Genomic DNA, 17,353 nt, shown 5'->3' on the forward strand with positions numbered 1-17,353 from the left:
GGTTTGGATTGTACTACTTTCGCGTTCCATCAGCCCGGGCAATCGGGAGTGGCGGCGGCTGTACTGTGCGGCCGGGAAGGAGGAGGCGGAGGAAGAAGAGGAGGAGGAGGAAGAGGAAGCAGAAGCAGAACTAGAAGCAGCAGGGGAGAGGCAGGAAGCAAGCAAGCAAGCAGCCAACAGTGAGCTCCATGGTCATCTGATCTCAGCCCCGCGTCCGGCAGGGAGAGAGGAGAGAGGGCAACCAGCAGCAGCAGCAGCAGCAGCAAGACCTGCCTGGCCTGGCAATTTAAGCTCTCCACACGCCTCTCCTCTTCCTTCTCTTTACAAAATCCCACCTTCTCTCTCTCTTTCTTCCCTCGCAATGCATCCTGCGCTCCTTCCTATACCGCGTTCTCTCCTTCCCCGATCTTGCATTCACTCCTACTAAAGTCCTTTGCAACTCGTCCTCTCGCGCGTCCCTTCCTTCCCTTTATTTCCTCTCTATTCTTTCTTTCACAGCTTCCCCCCTCTGTGACATTCCCCCGTCTCTCATTTATTAGGGCGGAAAAGGCTGCCTGAGCTTTTGGGAAACTTTAAGGCCAGCGGGCATATATTTCTTTGGTGGAAATAACCTGCTTTGTTTTTTCCTTTCTCTCTTCTCCGTCAGCTACTTGTGTTCTGCTTCTTTCTTCCCTAACCTCCTGCCCTTTATCTTGTGCTCTCTTTCCACCGCTGAAAATACATGTCAGATTCTGGTTAGTGTCACCTTTTCTTCCTATTTTTTTTTTAGCGCACATCTGGACAAAGATACTCGATCCTTTCTTCTCTTTCTGGAGTGATGTTTGGTGGTTGTTCATTTTTTTTTAATAGCTAGGTCTTAATTCTCACTTTTTGTTATGCTTTTGGACGAACTGAGAATTTTGGGAGTGTGAGTTCTGTTTCCCCCTGTTGGATACTGGGATCAAAAGAGGAAGAAAAAGGAAACAACCCCTCTCTATTCTCCCCTTTCTTTCCCTGAAGGACTTTGCCCTCTGGAATTCTATTCTTCACAAATTGCGACACTTTCTGGCACCCAACCTTTGGATATAAGGAAAATTACCCTTTGTGGAAGAAACAGTCCATCACTTCCTCCTACTTATTTCCCCCCCCCCCTCCAACCAACAGAAGTGCAGCTGAGATTTTGATAAACTGGATTGAACCAATGTGTTGCATCTGAGGATCACATGCTTAAGAAACAAAAACAGCAAAAACACATCTTATACAGCTTCTTGGCATCATAGGAAGGAACTCCCTTGTCAAAGAGAGCTGTGTGGCTTTTTCTTTTCATTTCTTTCTTTTTATTTGAAAGAAGCAAAGCTTTTGGAAGTAGAGGTTGCACCTCTTCCCGCCCCCCTCTGATCCAAAGATACACTTGGCACAAATACAACCTCCACATTTTTATAAGACACTTCTGAAGAAAAAGAGGGTGTCCTTGTTTGTGCTCAACACGATCCTGCACCGGGAGTGATTTCAGGATCTTGGAAAGCAGGAAGGAAACGATAAGACACTGTCATGCTGGACGTTATGTCCCGATTAGCAGCAATGAGGCTTTAAAGCAGAACAGATTTCCCACTGGAAAGTGCGGGAGTGGTGGAGAATCCCGGAAGGAAGGAAGGAAGCCTGGCAGAAACAGGAGGAGGAGCTGACCTAGCACATGAATGGCTGCCAAGGATTATGACCACTTGTTCAAATTGCTCATCATTGGGGACTCTGGTAAGAACTGGTCTCTTACATGATCCCTTCATTTCTCACTTTCTTTCATTTACTCCTCACCAAATTCTGTTTGATCTGTTCTGCTGTGTTTTCATGGTCCTCTTAAATCCTCTTCCAGATATCCTTTGATCCTGCCACGCTTCAGTATGTCTTCTCTTGCTCTTTTGATTTTTCACTCCATATTCTTTTTTTAAAAGCCTCTTTTCTTTCTATCTCTGTTTGTTTGTCTTGATGCTGTCCATATTTGCCCTCTTTAATCTCCCGCAAGCCTGTTTGCTTCCTGTCTTTACTTGGCTACTATCACTTGGTGTGGATTCTGCTCGTTTTCTCATATTTAAACCAGTTCTTTGTCATTCTTAATTTTTCTTCTTTTGTGCTGGTTTTTGTGTGCGTGCATGTGTAACCTGTTTCTTATTTTGTTTTTCATAATATCTTTCTGCAAACTATAGTTGGCTTTCTTGTGTATGTTACTGTTGTAATGACTTTTGGGAGTAACTGGTTGGATTGATGGACCTCTCTTGCCTCTTACCTTTTTCCTCCCCATTCTTTCTCTTATTTTTCTCTTGTCACTTCCATACTGTTTCAACTCCCTACCATCCCTCAGACTTACTTATCTTAAGGAAACTTACTGAAGAAGCACTTACAGTTAAATTTTAGCCACATAACGAATCAGAGCCACAGCTTTCCCATGAGGTTCGCAGGGTTCCCAGCATGCTTTGGCCCTAGCTGTGCCAACTTGTGAGGGCAGCTGTGTATGAACATGGATGCATAGCCCTTTAGGGCATGGAAGCAGGGGCGGCCCTTTCATAAGGCATTTGCCGAGGTGGCAGAGCTTCAGGGTGCCAGGCCAGCAGGGTGGTAAGATTTCCCCCTACGGTCACCACTGGAGCAGCTCTGTGGGACCATTCTGGTCTTTGCGAGGAGTACCTTGCTCACTTTGCAAGCCAAGAGGAGGCTACTAGCAATCTTCCTGCCTCCCTGTGCCACTTTCAGAGCTTGCAAGGGTTGGTTTTGAAAGGGGAACATAGGAAGCCTCCATATACTGAGTCAGACCATAAGTCCATCTCACTCAGTATTGTCTACACAGACTGACAGCGGCTTCTCCAAGGTTGCAGGCAGGAATTTCTCTCAGCCCTATCTTGGAGGTGTTGCCAGATTTGGCTTATTTTAAGCCAAATTTTGGGTTACGGCCCATTTGACCCACGAGTATACCCTTTAGGTTCTGGCAACAACTGCCAGGGAAGGAATTTGGAATCTAGATGCTCTTCCCAGAGCAGCTCCATCCCCTAAGGGGAATATCTTACAGTGCTCACACTTCTAGTCTCCCTTTCATATGCAACCAGGGTGGACCCTGCTTAGCTAAAGGGACAAGTCATTCTTGCTACCACAAGACCAGCTCTCTTCCTTTGGGGGGCTGGCCTCCATCAGGGGAATGGGGCGAGGCAGCATTTTGCACCTTTCCTCGGGTACCTTGGCCCATCCCTGCAGGGAAGTACTGTTTCTAAGCTCACCCAAGCTACCTATTTATACTATTTGACTCTGGAAGAACTTAAACTAAAGGCAGCCAAGAATAATGATGTGTAATCAGATCAGCTTTTAAAAAATCATATCATTCATGCAGCCAAACGCTTATTGCAGAACTGCACAACTTTGGCCCTGCTGCAGATGTTAGACTACAACTCCCATCATCCCTGACTATTGGCCACGGTGGGTGGGAGTGACAGGAACTGTAGTCTAGAAACTGTAGTTCTTAAATTGTGAGCCCTTAAGGGACAGGGATCCATCTTTATTCATTCATTTATTATTTCTCTATGTAAACCGCTTTGGAAACCTTGGTGAAAAGTGGTATATACATATTTGTAGTAGTAGTAGTAGTAGTAGTAGTAATCCAAAACCATCTGGAGGGCCCAGTTGTGCAGCTCTGTGTTATTGGATTAGTCACTGAATACTCTGGTATGTTTCATTCAGACCTGGCCCAGCAAAGTGAAGGTCCTGGTCAGCAGCCAGGGATCCTGGCCGCTGTTGGGGAGAGGAGTTCAGAGTAACACCTTTTTGCTAGCCAAAGGCTGCTCATCCTGTTCAACAAAGATCTCTTATTCAAACAGTCTTTATTGATACAGTCACAGACCAGCAAACAACTCCAATACAGGTTGAACAAAAGAGAACAAGTGTGTGAACATAATGCAATAAGTACAACTGGCATAAAAACTATACCTAACAGCCCAATACGACACTGACTAAGTTTAAACCCCCTACGTGCAACCTGTTCCGGCTGTGAGGAAACCAGTGTCTGTTGTCTAATTTTACTAGCAATCAGACAGAACTTAGCAACATTTAAGGAAACCTCATTTTTCTGGTTGGAGATCTCTTGTTTCATGAGCTCCACTGAGATACTATGAAAGAGTGCTGCATATATTTCAGTTCACTATTGAGCAGCTAACCCAGATATTGTTGGACTACACCTCCCATAACCCCAGCCACAGCAGCCTTTGGCCATTGTGTCTAGGGATGATGGAAGTTGTAGTCTAACAGCATCTGGGGAGCCAAGTTTGAGAACTCTGGTTGTAATGAGTTTGAGTCTTAATACCAGGTCTTTGGGCTGTCGCCCCAAAGCCTGGAACAAAAATGCAAACACTGGCTATTAGTACAGTTGGCTGATGGGCACGGTACCAGATCTTGAGGCATTGGTGTTAAATGCAGAATTCTGGAAGGGCTACTTTTCAGACAAAGTTTTCTCCCGAGTGGCTCGCAGCAATTAAAACTGAATATGCAAAGTTGCTAGTGGGCATTATGCATAAATGACAAATGAATGTACAGATCCTGCCCTTGGGCTTAAAATGGAAAATGTCAAGACACACAAGAGAAGGGGAAGGGAAGGGCAGAGGAGGAGATAACTTGTCTCTTGGTTCTAGCAGAACACAGTGAACAAGTATTGACTTTTAGGTGGGTCTGGGTGGATGTTCCATGGATGTCCCACCCTCTTGGTTGGAGGGAATAAGATGCTACCCTTGAAGGGATGAAAGTGACACAACTACCCAGGAGCCATTGCTCCTGTGGCTGATGACAGGAGCTGGAGTGACCTTCCTCTTTACTATTGTCTCATTACCGAAGCTTCTCTTCTTTGGGCTGTTCACCGCTACATGGGAAGCTGCCTTCTACCGAGTCAAACCATTGCTCCATCTAGCTCAGTATTGTCGACACAGACTGGCAGCGGCTTCTCCAAGGTTGCAGGCCGGAGTCTCTCCCAGCCCTATCTTGGAGATCTTGCCACGGAGGGAACTTGGAACCTTCTGCATGCAAGCAGGCAGGTGTTCTTCTCAGAGCGGCCTCACCCCCTGAGGGGAGTATCTTCCAGTGCTCACACATGTAGTCTCCCATTCAAATGCAAACCAGGGTGGACCCTGCTTAGCAAAGGGGACAATACATGCTTGCTACCACAAGACCGGAGCTAGCTTCACCAATGATTCCTATATGGTTTTTGTCCTAGAAACCCGTTATTGCTTCTGCTACTTTCTACTGGGAGCTCTTTTCTAACTTAAGGTCGACCTTTCTGAATGTGTGGCGCCAAACAGAGGATGTGAATGAAGCTGGAGTTCTAAACAGATCAAAACGTAACACGGTTGGAAGGAGTAGATATCGGTGGGTTCACGCATGATGCTGGCTGCAGTTAGGAGGGATTTGCTTACTCCCACAAGTGCTACATGCTCTGCATAGTAGTTGTTGGACTACACCTCCCATCATCCCCAGCTGCAGCTGGAGAAGATGGGAGTTGTAGTCCAGCAAAAGCTGGAAAGCCTGAGGCTGGCCACTCTTGCTACACAGAGCAAAAGAACTGCACAGTTCCCTGCCCCAGAGTGCTTACAGTTTACAGTGACAATGGGAAATGCTGAGGGCAGGCTGGTCACTTATGGCGAGGTAACTCCTTTCCAGATTTCTCTTCTGCTCCACTGCAACCCTGGCAGGGACAGGACTTCCATAGGCCCATTCGCATGTTGTGTTCAGCACTTGTACAACGAGTACACAGGTACAGTCATTCACATGTTATGCTGAAGTACATTTCCTATCTGTACCATGCATTTGGAGGGCCTGTATCCAGGTTCACTTTTAAAATGAACACAGGCAAAGTCATTCACACAAATATGTGTATGAGTGTTCAGACATATGTACTCTTGTACAGCATAATGTCTGAATCGGGCTCATGAGGCTCATTTTTCCTGCTAACCTGAAAATGCTATTGGCAGCACTTTAAGGTTAGGAGATGGATACTAGGATGACACCACCGGACTGTGTGGTTAGCAAAACTGGTTGCCCAAACTTGAGCAGAGGTTTCTTTGTCTCTTTCCTGGCCCTTTTTGGAGTCTAGGTTGTATCTTCAGACCTTGAAATGGGCTTTAAAAGGGACAAAATTGTATTTGCTGAGGCCTCGAGGTTGGTTGTGTGCCTGGTGATGTAATCAGGCACTCAAAGGGGCCTGGAAGGTAATCTTCCTCTGCTTACCCAGGCTGGGTGCCAGAGAGGCCCAATAGGCCAGGAAGGCAATGGAGAGGCCTTGGATGGCCCCCAGATGGATATTGCCTCTAGATGGATATTGCCTCTCAGGTTGGCTGGGCCGTGGAATCTAGAGCTCCCGTGATATGGTCAGCCACCTGGGAAACACTCCCTCGGCCTCCAAAAGAGCCAGGCCACATCTTGCTCTCATCCTGTGAAAAACAGTGAGCTGGCCTCTGACTGGAGCATTTTGAAGGTTCTCCCAGAGGTGGCAAAGAAGGCTGGAGAAAATCCTGTTGCTGCTGGCTGTCTTTCTTCACCCATTGTTTCCCTGCTCCTCCAAAGTTTAATTTCTCTAGAGGAGAAAAGATGAGCTTCGTCTCAGGTCCTTGCCACACTCTCAAGTTCAGTTGGCAAGGACAGGGCCTTCTCTGTGGTGGCATGGTACTTGTTTTTCAAAAGGGCGTTAAAATGTTCTTATTTTGCTTGGCTTCTGATTGTCTGACTACATGGGATTTCCTGAGGCTTGTGTTGCTGATTTCATATTTTATGGTTAGAGCTTAATGATTATAATATTGATAGTTTGCTTTGTTTAAATTATACACTGCTTTGGGAATGATTGCTTTAAAAAGTGGTTTAAAAATTAACTAAATCGCATTAAAAAAAAAAAAAGAACATAGATGAACGGTGGACTATGATCTTTCTCTTTCGCTCTATGAACTTTCCCACCCCAGTTTTTGCCTGTCTCTGAGTAGGTGTTCAGAATTCTCAGCAGTCTGAAGGCCCATTCACATGTTATGTCCAACACTCGTACAATGAGCGTGCATTGTACACAGGTATAGTCATTCACATGTTGTGCTGAACGCAGGTACAGAAGTACACTTCCATGTATCTGAGGAGCCTGTATCCAGGTTTACTTTTAAAATGAACATGGGTACAGTCATTCACACAAACACATGTACAAGTGTACAGACACCTGTACAGGTAAACCTCATTACCTGCAAATTTGCTATCTGTGGTTTTGCATAGCTGTGGCTGGGTAATTGACACCCAACCTAGGCATACGTGTGAGTATGAAGGTGAAAAGAAGGTGAAATTCACATATCTGTGGGGCAAGAGATGGCCGGAGATGACCTTGAAAGTCATTTTGTGAAAGGGAGCCATTTTGTGGCTCATTTAGGGTTTTTTTTAAAAAAAATCCTTTTCCCCATGAAAAATCACAGAATAATGGAACTATTTGGACTTCGGGGGGGGGGCATTGCTAGAAGCACACGGAGCACGGTAGGGCACTTTATTTGGCAGCCCCCCCCTTTGCCCGTTTTAACTATGCCCCCCCCATTTCCATTGACTTAATGCCTCTGTATCCATGGTAGAAGCGGGGAATGGAACCCCTGTGGATACCGAGGTCCACCTGTACACTCATACAGCATAATACACTCGGGCCAGTGTTTGACTTACAAGTGGCAGCTACTTGTGCAGTTCTTCTCAGCCCTCCTGAAACTGAGCCTCACTATACGTAACCAAACTCACATTCTTCTCTTCTTCGCACCTCCCTCACTGGCCCAGGTCCACCTAGTGGGCTTCACAGAGAGCATTGGAGGGTAGTCGCGATGGCCATCTTCCAATTTCTGAAGGGCTGTTACATAGAAGGAGGAACAGGTTAGTTCTCCGTTGCTCCTGAGGGCAGGACCAGAACCAAAGGGTTGAAATTACAAGGAAGAAGACCACGGGGATAAAGTTCGGCCACCACAGTAATGGCTGGAGATGGTGGGAACTGTAGTTCAGCCACAACTGGGAGCCAAGGTTGCCCTCCCGCGCTGCATTGGAGCACTGGATCGCCACACTGTGCTGTCACCAGGTGCATGAAGGGGCCTTGCTGACCTGTTCTGAACCACAGAGCCAATGGATTTTTAGGTGTGTAGGGGTGTGTGTGTGTGTGTGTGTGACGGTTGCCATATTCAAGCTTCCCAAATCCGGGTGGCCTAATTTGCATCTATATTTATTCATTTGACAGATTTGTATACTTTGCCCTCCTTCTCTGCCCTGCCATGTGATCGGATCCAGAGTAAAATCTGGGCAGTGCATTTGAAATCCTTTTAAATCTTGGTGGAATTTAGCAGCCGGGTGGAGAAGCCAAAATCTGGGGGCTACCCTAAATTGGCAATACGTGTGTATCTACCTAGTACACAGCATGGAAAGATGTACTGGAGGTTCTCTTCCAGTCTTCTTGTGTGTGATGAGAAAGCATCAGATGGGTTTGTCTCCCTTTGGAACTGCCACGCAGCCAGCCAGGTTCTGAAGCTGGGAAGAGGCGGCCTGTGTCCAGCTCCCCTGGGAAAGGTTTTGTTGGAGTGGAGGAGCAGGAGAGGTGGGCTTGATCAGCCAAGAGGACAAGACACTCTTCCAGGGTCATGTGAACGTGTGGCATCATCGTGCCACGTGGGTGGATAGGATTTGCGCCCCACAGTTGTAGCCCTGAATGCTTTTGCCTCGAGCCTCGCCCTGTTGTGTGACATGATTACTTCAAACAATGGTATGTGCACAGATATAGCTGTGGCCCTTGGCGGACACCCTTCATTGTCCTCCTTTCTGCTTTTAATGCCCAAGTTCTCTTCCTGAGCTGTAGAACATAACTGTTGACTCTTCAGACTAAAGGTGCTACCTTCTTCCGCCCCGCCTTGTATGTTCTGTCTTCTCTCCAGTTCACTGAGGTCCTGTGAGGCAGTCCACAATCCTCAGCATTTCCGCATAATTCCTTGCAAGTTGAGAGTGCCGCTCTCTAGCTGTGCATGGGACACAATAGCTTTGATGGGAGTGACTCTCTTGAGCAAATATGCTGAGTGGGTGTGTTTGCTTTGGGTGGGGAGCATGTGACCTTTGTTGATAGCTAGGATTGCTTTTGCATCAGAGGATCTTAAAAAAAAAGAGGAAAAAAAAAGAGGGAAGGCATAATAATGGCTGAACCATTACATCTAGCTTTTTGAGTGACCTAATGCCTCTCCTCTCTCTCTCTCTCTCTCCCCTTGCTCAGGAGTTGGAAAAAGTAGTCTCCTGCTCCGATTTGCAGACAATACTTTCTCCGGTAAGTAACTGCTCTCCTGTGTTCTGGCTTACTAAGTAACCATTTTCCTCGCAGACAAGATGGCAGTACTGGATCCTAACCCATACCAAGCATGCCCCAACTTGAATATTCTGTAATTCACTTAAAGCATCTGTGGATAATGTACATATAGCGTACAGTATGCTCAAAAGCATTAATGAGTAGGAAAGTGGGTTAATTCAGAGTATTTGTTCATTTCTGGCTGCTGGATGAATTAAGAGTCAGTTCTACTAATCTAACTGAACACTTTCACATCTCAATTGCAACTGCATTGCTGGCAAAGCCATATCCAAGCCCTTGACAGTTGCAGATTTCTTATTTTTTTTTAAAAAAAGAGTTGCAGCATAAATGTTTCTAGAATGAAGTTCTGCTGCCCCAGCCACTGACTTGATGAGTCACCTATTTATTGTTCAGTTCCACTTATTTATGTTCCGTTGGTGAGGTCATGACTTTCATAACTATGGGTAGCCAAGTGAGAGATACAATGGCCATGTCTATTTGTAAACATGTGTTCATAACAAGCCTGGTGTGGGGGCGGGGAGAGAGTGTGTGTGTGTGTGGGGGGGGTTGTGTGTGGGGTGCTGATGTTCCTCTGCTCTGGACGGGAGAACCAAGACTGAAGTGCCCAGGATTACCCAGCGAAGCCATCCCTGCTAACTGAGCATGGAGGCACTTTTTAAATGTGGTGATTCTCTTTGTTGAGCAGGGGGAGACCAACTGGCCCTGTTCTTCCCTAGCACAGCATCCCCCCAGTGGCTGTTGCTTGTGTCTATCAGGTTTCTTTTCTAGGTTGTGAGCCCTTTGTGGACAGGGAGCTATTTTTGTTTATTTGACAGATAGATAGATAGATAGATAGATAGATAGATAGATAGATAGATAGATAGGGCTTGGGCCCATGGCCATTCAGTTCTCATGTTGCTCCTAACTACTTGTACTGTGATGACTTAAAATGTCGCTTGAGATTTCAGCCATCACAGTTGAATAGTTATTAAATCCCAAGTGTCAAAGGTGGTATTTTTGAGATCACCTCCTTTTTCTGTTGTCTTGTCTGTTCCCTCCTGTAGTCTGTTTTTTGCATTAGTATATTGTTCTTTCTCACTGGTAAATATCTCAGTCTCTTTGCCAACAATTTCCCCTCTCTCTTTTTCCCCTCCTGATTCTCCATTCTTTTTTCCATGTATCTTCCCCATATCTCCCCACCCCCAGGCAGCTATATCACAACTATTGGGGTTGATTTCAAAATCCGGACACTAGTCATCAATGGAGAGCGAGTGAAACTGCAGATCTGGGACACTGCAGGACAGGAACGGTTCCGGACCATCACCTCCACGTGAGTCTGACAGAGGAGTTGGGGACCCTTGGTATTAGTTTAGAACAATGGTTCTCAATGTGGGGTCCTCCAGATGTTGCTGAACTACAACTTCCAGTATCCCCAGCTACAATTTATTGTGGCTGGGGATGCTTGGAGTTGTAGTTCAGCAACATCCGGAGGACCTGAGGTTGGGAACCACTGGCTTAGGACACCTTGAGTTATGGAGAAAAAGGGGTTCAGGTTTTGTGGGCTGGGCTAGCATCATTGGGTAGGTGACTCATTGCTGATCCTTAGAATACTTCTGTGCAAATAACCTTTGTATAATAGTGAGAGTGGCATTCTCAAGGCCCATCCAGGTAGGCCCATGGAGGGAAGTTTGCCAAAGGCTTCCTGAAATTTTAGCCAGCCCTGTTAGTGGGCTAAAACACAGGAATGTGGGGAGAGATATGGAATAGATGAAATTTCTAGGTTCTCTGGGACAAAAGTGAAGCAAGTAGTTTGGAGCAAAGGGTGCTTGGCTTTCTAGAGGGAGGGGCCTATTGCAGGATCTGGAACTCATCTTGTGGTCTCTTGGTCTTCCGGGGACAGGTATTACCGTAACACTCATGGTGTCATCATCGTGTATGATGTGACAAACCCCGAGTCTTTTGTTAATGTCAAGCGCTGGTTACACGAGATTGGGCAGAACTGTGACACCGTCTGCAAGATTTTAGGTGAGTGACTTACAGACTCAACCCTGCTACCCCACCTCCTTGGTCTTCTGGAATTTAGCAGCCCTGACTTCCAGACTCAGAATTCTGCTGCTGTCATGGCACACTGGAACCCAGTCAACACTGGCATCCCCAGATAGGGTTGGGAAAGACCTTTATCTGAAATCCTGGATTGGCTGAAGCCGATCAGCAAAGATGATACTGACTTAGGTAGGCGAATGGTCTGACTTGGTAAAAAGTGGCTGCATCTCTTCAGAGGACTTTACTCATATGCAGTAATGCAAATCCTTGGTGAAATGTTGTTCACCTTAAGATGAGAAAGGCATATCCCAGGAAGCCTTGTGGCATGCTGATTGCATAATGACCAAAAAAATTTGTTTTTTTGTTTCAAAATTGAGCTTACTTGGTACCAGTGTCCTCTCTAATTTTTTTCATCTGTGTGCTGAACGAGTTTTGTTCTGGGTGGCAGTATCAAGGCAATGTGTGCGCACATGCATTCAGAGTGGGGCCTTCCCGATTCAACCTGAGCGGGATCTAAAACTTACTGAGCGGACATCAAAAAACTTGTGAGCACACGCATGTGCGCATGCCTTAGAGGGAACACTGCTTGGTACCTTCTGGTTACTTGCAGTTCCTGGGGTGGGGCGGAATAAGCTTTAAGAGCACCAACTGTATATACAAATTCCTGATGTGTTCCAAACCCAAGTAAGTTTTCAAAGGAAAACTGCTTCAGAACCTACCAAGTCAAGATAATGCAACTGCTCTAACAGATCACAGAACCATTCACTTACTGCCTTGACAAGATTACTTGTAAATCGGTTTTCCCTTTGGGTTGAAACATGCTATTGGTACTCCTGAAATATTTTCCCCTGTAACCCTTCTTTTTGGATCCCTTTAATCCTTCTAAATGAGCAAAGAGGCACCTTTTAAAAGTTGTGTTTCTCTTTATTTAGCAAGGAGAACTGGCCCTATCCATCCCGGCACAGCATCCCTCCAGTAGCTGTTGCTGGTGTCTATCTTTTGTTTCTTTTTTAGATAGTGAGCCCTTTGGGGACAGGGATCCATTTTATTATAATATCTATGTAAAGTGACTTTGGGAACGTTTGTTGAGAAGTGGTTTATAAATGTGCGTATTCATAGTCTACTTCTAACTTCTCTCTTCTCCTCCCTGTCCTCAAACTCTCAGTGGGTAACAAATGTGAAGATCCATCACGGAAGCAAGTGGAAACAGCCGATGCGCGGCGGTTCAGTGAGCAGATGGGAGTGCGGCTCTTTGAGACCAGCGCAAAAGAGAACGTCAATGTTGAAGAGGTATTGGACCAAGTGGTTGTGCCAGGCAAACGGGAAGGGTCATTAGTAGTTTATTTAGCACCATCTAAAGCCCTCTTCAGACATTATGTTTTACATGTATCCTGGTATCTGTACATATTTGTGTGAGTGACTGCAAGTGTACATCTTGAAAGTGAACCTGGGTACAGATCCCCTCAAGCACAGGGTACAGAAAGGAAGTGTACTCATGTATGTATGTTGAATATAACGTACATAGGGCTTACGTTTATGGCTATTCTAGAACGCAAAAGAACAAGTCCCTGTACGGAGGGCCTTATAACACAGGGGAGGTAACAGAAGAGAGGGAAATGGAAGCAGCAAAAAAGAGAGGAAAGAGATGTGTTTCTGTTACGTATATTTGGGTTGGTACAGTAGAGCATGAGGTCTAGAGGGTTGTGCCAGAGGTTTTACAGAAAAGGTAGGCGTTAGGAACATAGAAGTTGCCTTCTGCCAAGTCAGACGATTGGTTCATCTAGCCAGTATTGTCTACACTGACTTGCAGTGGCTCTCCAACATCTCAGGCGTTGGAGATGTCAGGAATGGATCTGGGACCACCTTCATGCAGAAGCTCTTCCACTGAGCTATGGCCCCATCCCCTTACAGGGATATCTTAGAGCAGTATTCACATGTAGTTGCCCATCCACATGCAAACCAGGGTGGACCTGGTTAGCAAAGGGAACAATTCATGCTTGTTACCACAAGACAGCTTTTTTCCTTGAGCACCGAAGAGTGATTCCAAGTTAGTGAGGATGATGGCAACGTGGAGGTATCCTGGAAGAGTCTTAGGCATAAGGGGCAATAAGGGCAGAAGACCTCCAGACAGCTGGAGCTGAATGTCACAGGCAAGAATTTATTGGGGATTTAGAAGCAGAGAGATGGGTGGGGGAAGGCCATGGACTGCTCTGACAGCAGAGATGAGAGGCATGTGCAGGATTTGGGAGGCCCATTGATATGGGAAAGCGCCTGGTGTCTGAAGAGGAGGATATCTGGGTGACTGTCTGAGGGGAGAGAGAACTTGCTGGGAGATCCAAGGTTCAGCCCCTCTTGTCTTGCCTTTTCCTCTCCAGATGTTCAATGCCATCACAGCCATGGTGCTCCGAACCAAACAAGAGAACCTGGCACGACTCCACCAGCAAAATGAGGTCGTCAAAATCAACAAGTCCAAAAAGAAACCATCTGTCAAGAAATGCTGCTGAAGGGATAACCTCTGCATTCTCTTCTCCCACCCCACATTCCAACAAGGACTGGACTGAGTGGGGGCAGGGATGTGTGCTAAAAAAAGCAGCCATGTGTGGGAATCTTTGTGGGAGGGGCACAAGAGTCTGTGTGGATGCTGACAACACTGGAATTGTGCTCCCTGCCCCCCCCCCCGCCCTTAGGGAGGTAATGTTACTGGGATGGAGCATCCATGTAAGCACTGAAATCCCTCTTCACTTTTGGCAGGGTGGGGGAAGGGCTGCATTTGCAAAAATGGGGGCTGGGTAGATTGAAGAACATTGAGCATTAAACTCTTCTGCTGAAACAAATTGTAACAAGGTGATGAGTAGGATGGGGACACAGATGAGTTGGGGAGGTATAGTCTGTTCCCAACATTTGCAGTTCTGCCTTGAAACTTTTCATTTGTTACTTTTACACATACACACATATATATACACCCACCTATGTGGCCACTGCAGTGCAGTCCAAATATAAAAATGTTGGTTGCTCTAGGAACAGCAGTGGTGGGGGAAATGGTGGGCATTAACTTCTTGGAGAGTACCCTACTCTGTAACTACACTCTGACATATATGTTGAAGTGGGGGAAATCTTGAGGAACAAGTCATAGCAATACATTTAGCAATTGTTTGAATTGCCCGTTTTCTTAACTCTTTAGGCTTGGTTGGAATTCAGTCTTTAGATGTGGCTTAGAAACCAGGATGTATTCCTTTCCTGCCAGAATCTGGAATAGGATCATTCATCTTTGTTGCTGCTGTAAACCCCAGGTCTCTGAGAGAACAGCTATATATGTTCACCTCCAAATAGGATTGGGGCTATAAAAAGTAATTTTTGATAACCTCCCTACCCCATATCTGAAATTGTGATTGGGGTGCCATTCTATCTGCCCAGTCTCCCTCTTGAAACTGAGGAACTAATTGGATGTGTGTGTGTGTGTCGGGGGATGGGGTGGGGTGGGGAGGCAATAATCCAAACTAGACTATATCTGAATATCTGGAGCTGGTAGATGATCTCCACTCTACAACCCACAACTTGAGTGGGGCATAACGGTGAAATCTCATCTACCCCTCCCTCTTTCTTTAACTGCAAGGATCCTGACTGTGCAATATGTTTGCTCTATGAATTATTTTATATACACAAATGTATATAATTAAAACATCCTTGTTTTAACCCACTGCTAATGGCATTAAACTCATTAAGGAGACACCACTATTCAATAAAGAACATTTAGATATGAAATCACCTCTGCTGCTTTTATTTCCTCCCAAGACTGACCGCTGCCACTCTTAGGTGCTTGCTGAAGGAAAAACTGGTCATGATGCTGTTTCTTAAAGCCATTTGAAACAGCACTTGGCTATCGGCTACATGGACCAAAAGCTTGGATGACTTTTTTTGAGTAAAAGGATCACAAGGGGGAAAATACAGCTTTTACTCCGTTGGATGGAAGTTAACATCTGACTGCTGTGATAAGGATTTTTTCCACTATAAAAGAGGTTAGAAAGTCATTCTGAAATTGAAAATTTAAAAATACCTATTGCAAGTTAAGTTCTAGCACCTTCTGACACCACCCTCACACTTCCTAGTAGTATTGGCTAGATTCCTACTGGAAGAGAAAATAGCAATAGAGGACAATGTAAAGCATAATGCAACTGTTTCAATGTGTGCAACTAGTAATGGAGAGAGGATCAGATTATTGCAATCAGCTGAAAACATTAGGTATCCCAATCCTGGTGTGAAATGCAACAGGTTGGATAAGTGGTGCCATATGCTGAGAGTCAGATAGGCCAGCTGGAGAGAAATGAGTCTGGCTTCAAAAGGAAGCCGAACAGGAGAGGCAAAAGCTCATATTTCCATTTCCTCTTGTGTCAGCCCTACATCCTGCTGAGGCTGTGTGGAAGGACTCAGGGAAGATGGGACAGCCATCAGTGTCCGGATGGTGTGCAGGACTGAGTTGCCAGGTGGGCTCCAGAGGACAACTTCTGTGCAAGGGTTCCTGTGAAAAGAGAGGACGGTAGTCATGAATTTGATCCATTTGCTTGTTTGTTTTTCCTCCCAAATTCCATGTTGTACTTACAGAGAGAGAAACGTCTCTTCAGGTACAAGACTGACCCCTCCGAGTACTTCCTGTAAGTGGGAAGGATGTGTCAGCATGGGGCAATCTGCCATAAGGAATTCCCCATCCACAATGACACTGTTGAGCTCATTCTCCTCATCTGTTGAACCTGTTTCTTCAGTTGTTCCATCTTGAGACAGCCTGAGAGCGAGAGAGAGAGAGATCCCACAAAAGAAGCTTCAGTACTCAGTTTGCCTGATTGTGGATGCGTAAGCACAAGGCCATTGAGTCCCCACTACCTCCGCTGCAGTTCTTTCAGCCGCAGGTACGCCTCTTGCCATGTGGAGTCTTCATCCTGGATAGGGAAGCCATTGGAACCGTAGATGTGGTCATTGTCCAGACTGAGAGAATTGAAGCGGGCAGCCATCTTGTCCTCTGAAAGGAAATGTTTGGAGCTGGGTTCCCTGTTGAGGTAGAGAAAGTGGTGGCAATTAATGCTCTGTACAGCTGCACTGCTCCTGCAGAGCACCAATTCATACCAAATACAGTTCTCTGAATAGGCTTGGAACACAGACCATCATGCACTGCAGCATATTACTGTGAACATAACGCTTTCTGCAATGCAGTGCGGCACATCGTGTCTCTTATAGCACTTACATTTATATACCGCTTTATAGCCGAAGCTCTCTAAGCGGTTTACAATGATTTAGCATATTGCCCCCAACATTCTGGGTACTCATTTTACCGACCTCGGAAGGATGGAAGGCTGAGTCAACCTTGAGCCCCTGGTCAGGATCGAACTTGTAACCTTCTGGTTACAGGGCGGCAGTTTTACCACTGCGCCACTAGGGGCTCTTATGTAGATCTGTTAAGCCATGAAGGGAATTTTCATTTTGAAAATCCAGCCCTCCAGCATTTGATGCCCCCAGATTACAAAAGCATGGAACATAGGAAGTTGCCTTATACTGGGCCAGACCATTGGCCCATCTAGCTCAGCATTGTCTGCACTGCCTGGCAGTGGCTCTCCCAGGTTTCAGGCAGGGGTCTTTCCCAGCCCTACCTGTAGATGTTGCCAGGGATTGAACCTGGGACCTTCTGCATGCAGATGCTCTTCCACTGAGCTATGGCCCCATCCCCCAAGGGAAATGTCTTACAGTGCTCACATGTTGTCACCCATCCAAGTGGATCCTGCTTAGCAAAGGGTACAATTCGTGTGTTCTACCACAAGACCAGTTCTCCCGCCCCTGCTCACAGAATAGCCGTGAGCAAGCTATAATACAAAAATGTGTACTGAACCATTAGGTCACAAACTGTACAATTTCCCCTCAGAGCTCACATTTTTATTTAGGGCAGACTCTTAAAAGTCCGCACAGACACTGGGGAAATTATCAAATCCAATTCCAAAAACAGAGGGA

At 46.0% G+C, this 17,353-nt stretch overlaps 2 protein-coding genes across 4 annotated transcripts in view; one reads left to right on the forward strand and one right to left on the reverse strand.

The window, feature by feature from the left end:
• On the forward strand, positions 1-15,124 carry LOC128329492 (ras-related protein Rab-35-like). The gene is made up of 6 exons (XM_053260826.1): positions 1-1,731; positions 9,251-9,301; positions 10,526-10,649; positions 11,220-11,344; positions 12,528-12,652; positions 13,738-15,124. Exons 1-6 carry the CDS (start codon positions 1,677-1,679, stop codon positions 13,864-13,866), a joined length of 609 nt encoding a protein of 202 aa, XP_053116801.1. The 5' UTR covers positions 1-1,676; the 3' UTR covers positions 13,867-15,124.
• Positions 15,125-17,353, reverse strand: part of LOC128329491 (uncharacterized) — a 5,648-nt gene continuing 3,419 nt past the window's right edge. For all 3 annotated transcript variants that reach the window (XM_053260823.1, XM_053260824.1, XM_053260825.1), the window contains exons 4-6: positions 16,238-16,402; positions 15,960-16,139; positions 15,125-15,878 (exon numbers count right to left, since the gene is read on the reverse strand). In XM_053260823.1, the coding sequence (XP_053116798.1) occupies positions 15,728-15,878; positions 15,960-16,139; positions 16,238-16,402 (496 nt within the window). In that variant the 3' untranslated portion in view covers positions 15,125-15,727. The remainder of the gene's footprint in view (positions 15,879-15,959; positions 16,140-16,237; positions 16,403-17,353) is intronic.

The sequence above is a fragment of the Hemicordylus capensis genome, chromosome 6 (genome assembly GCF_027244095.1).
Source record: "Hemicordylus capensis ecotype Gifberg chromosome 6, rHemCap1.1.pri, whole genome shotgun sequence".
NCBI lineage: Eukaryota > Metazoa > Chordata > Lepidosauria > Squamata > Cordylidae > Hemicordylus > Hemicordylus capensis.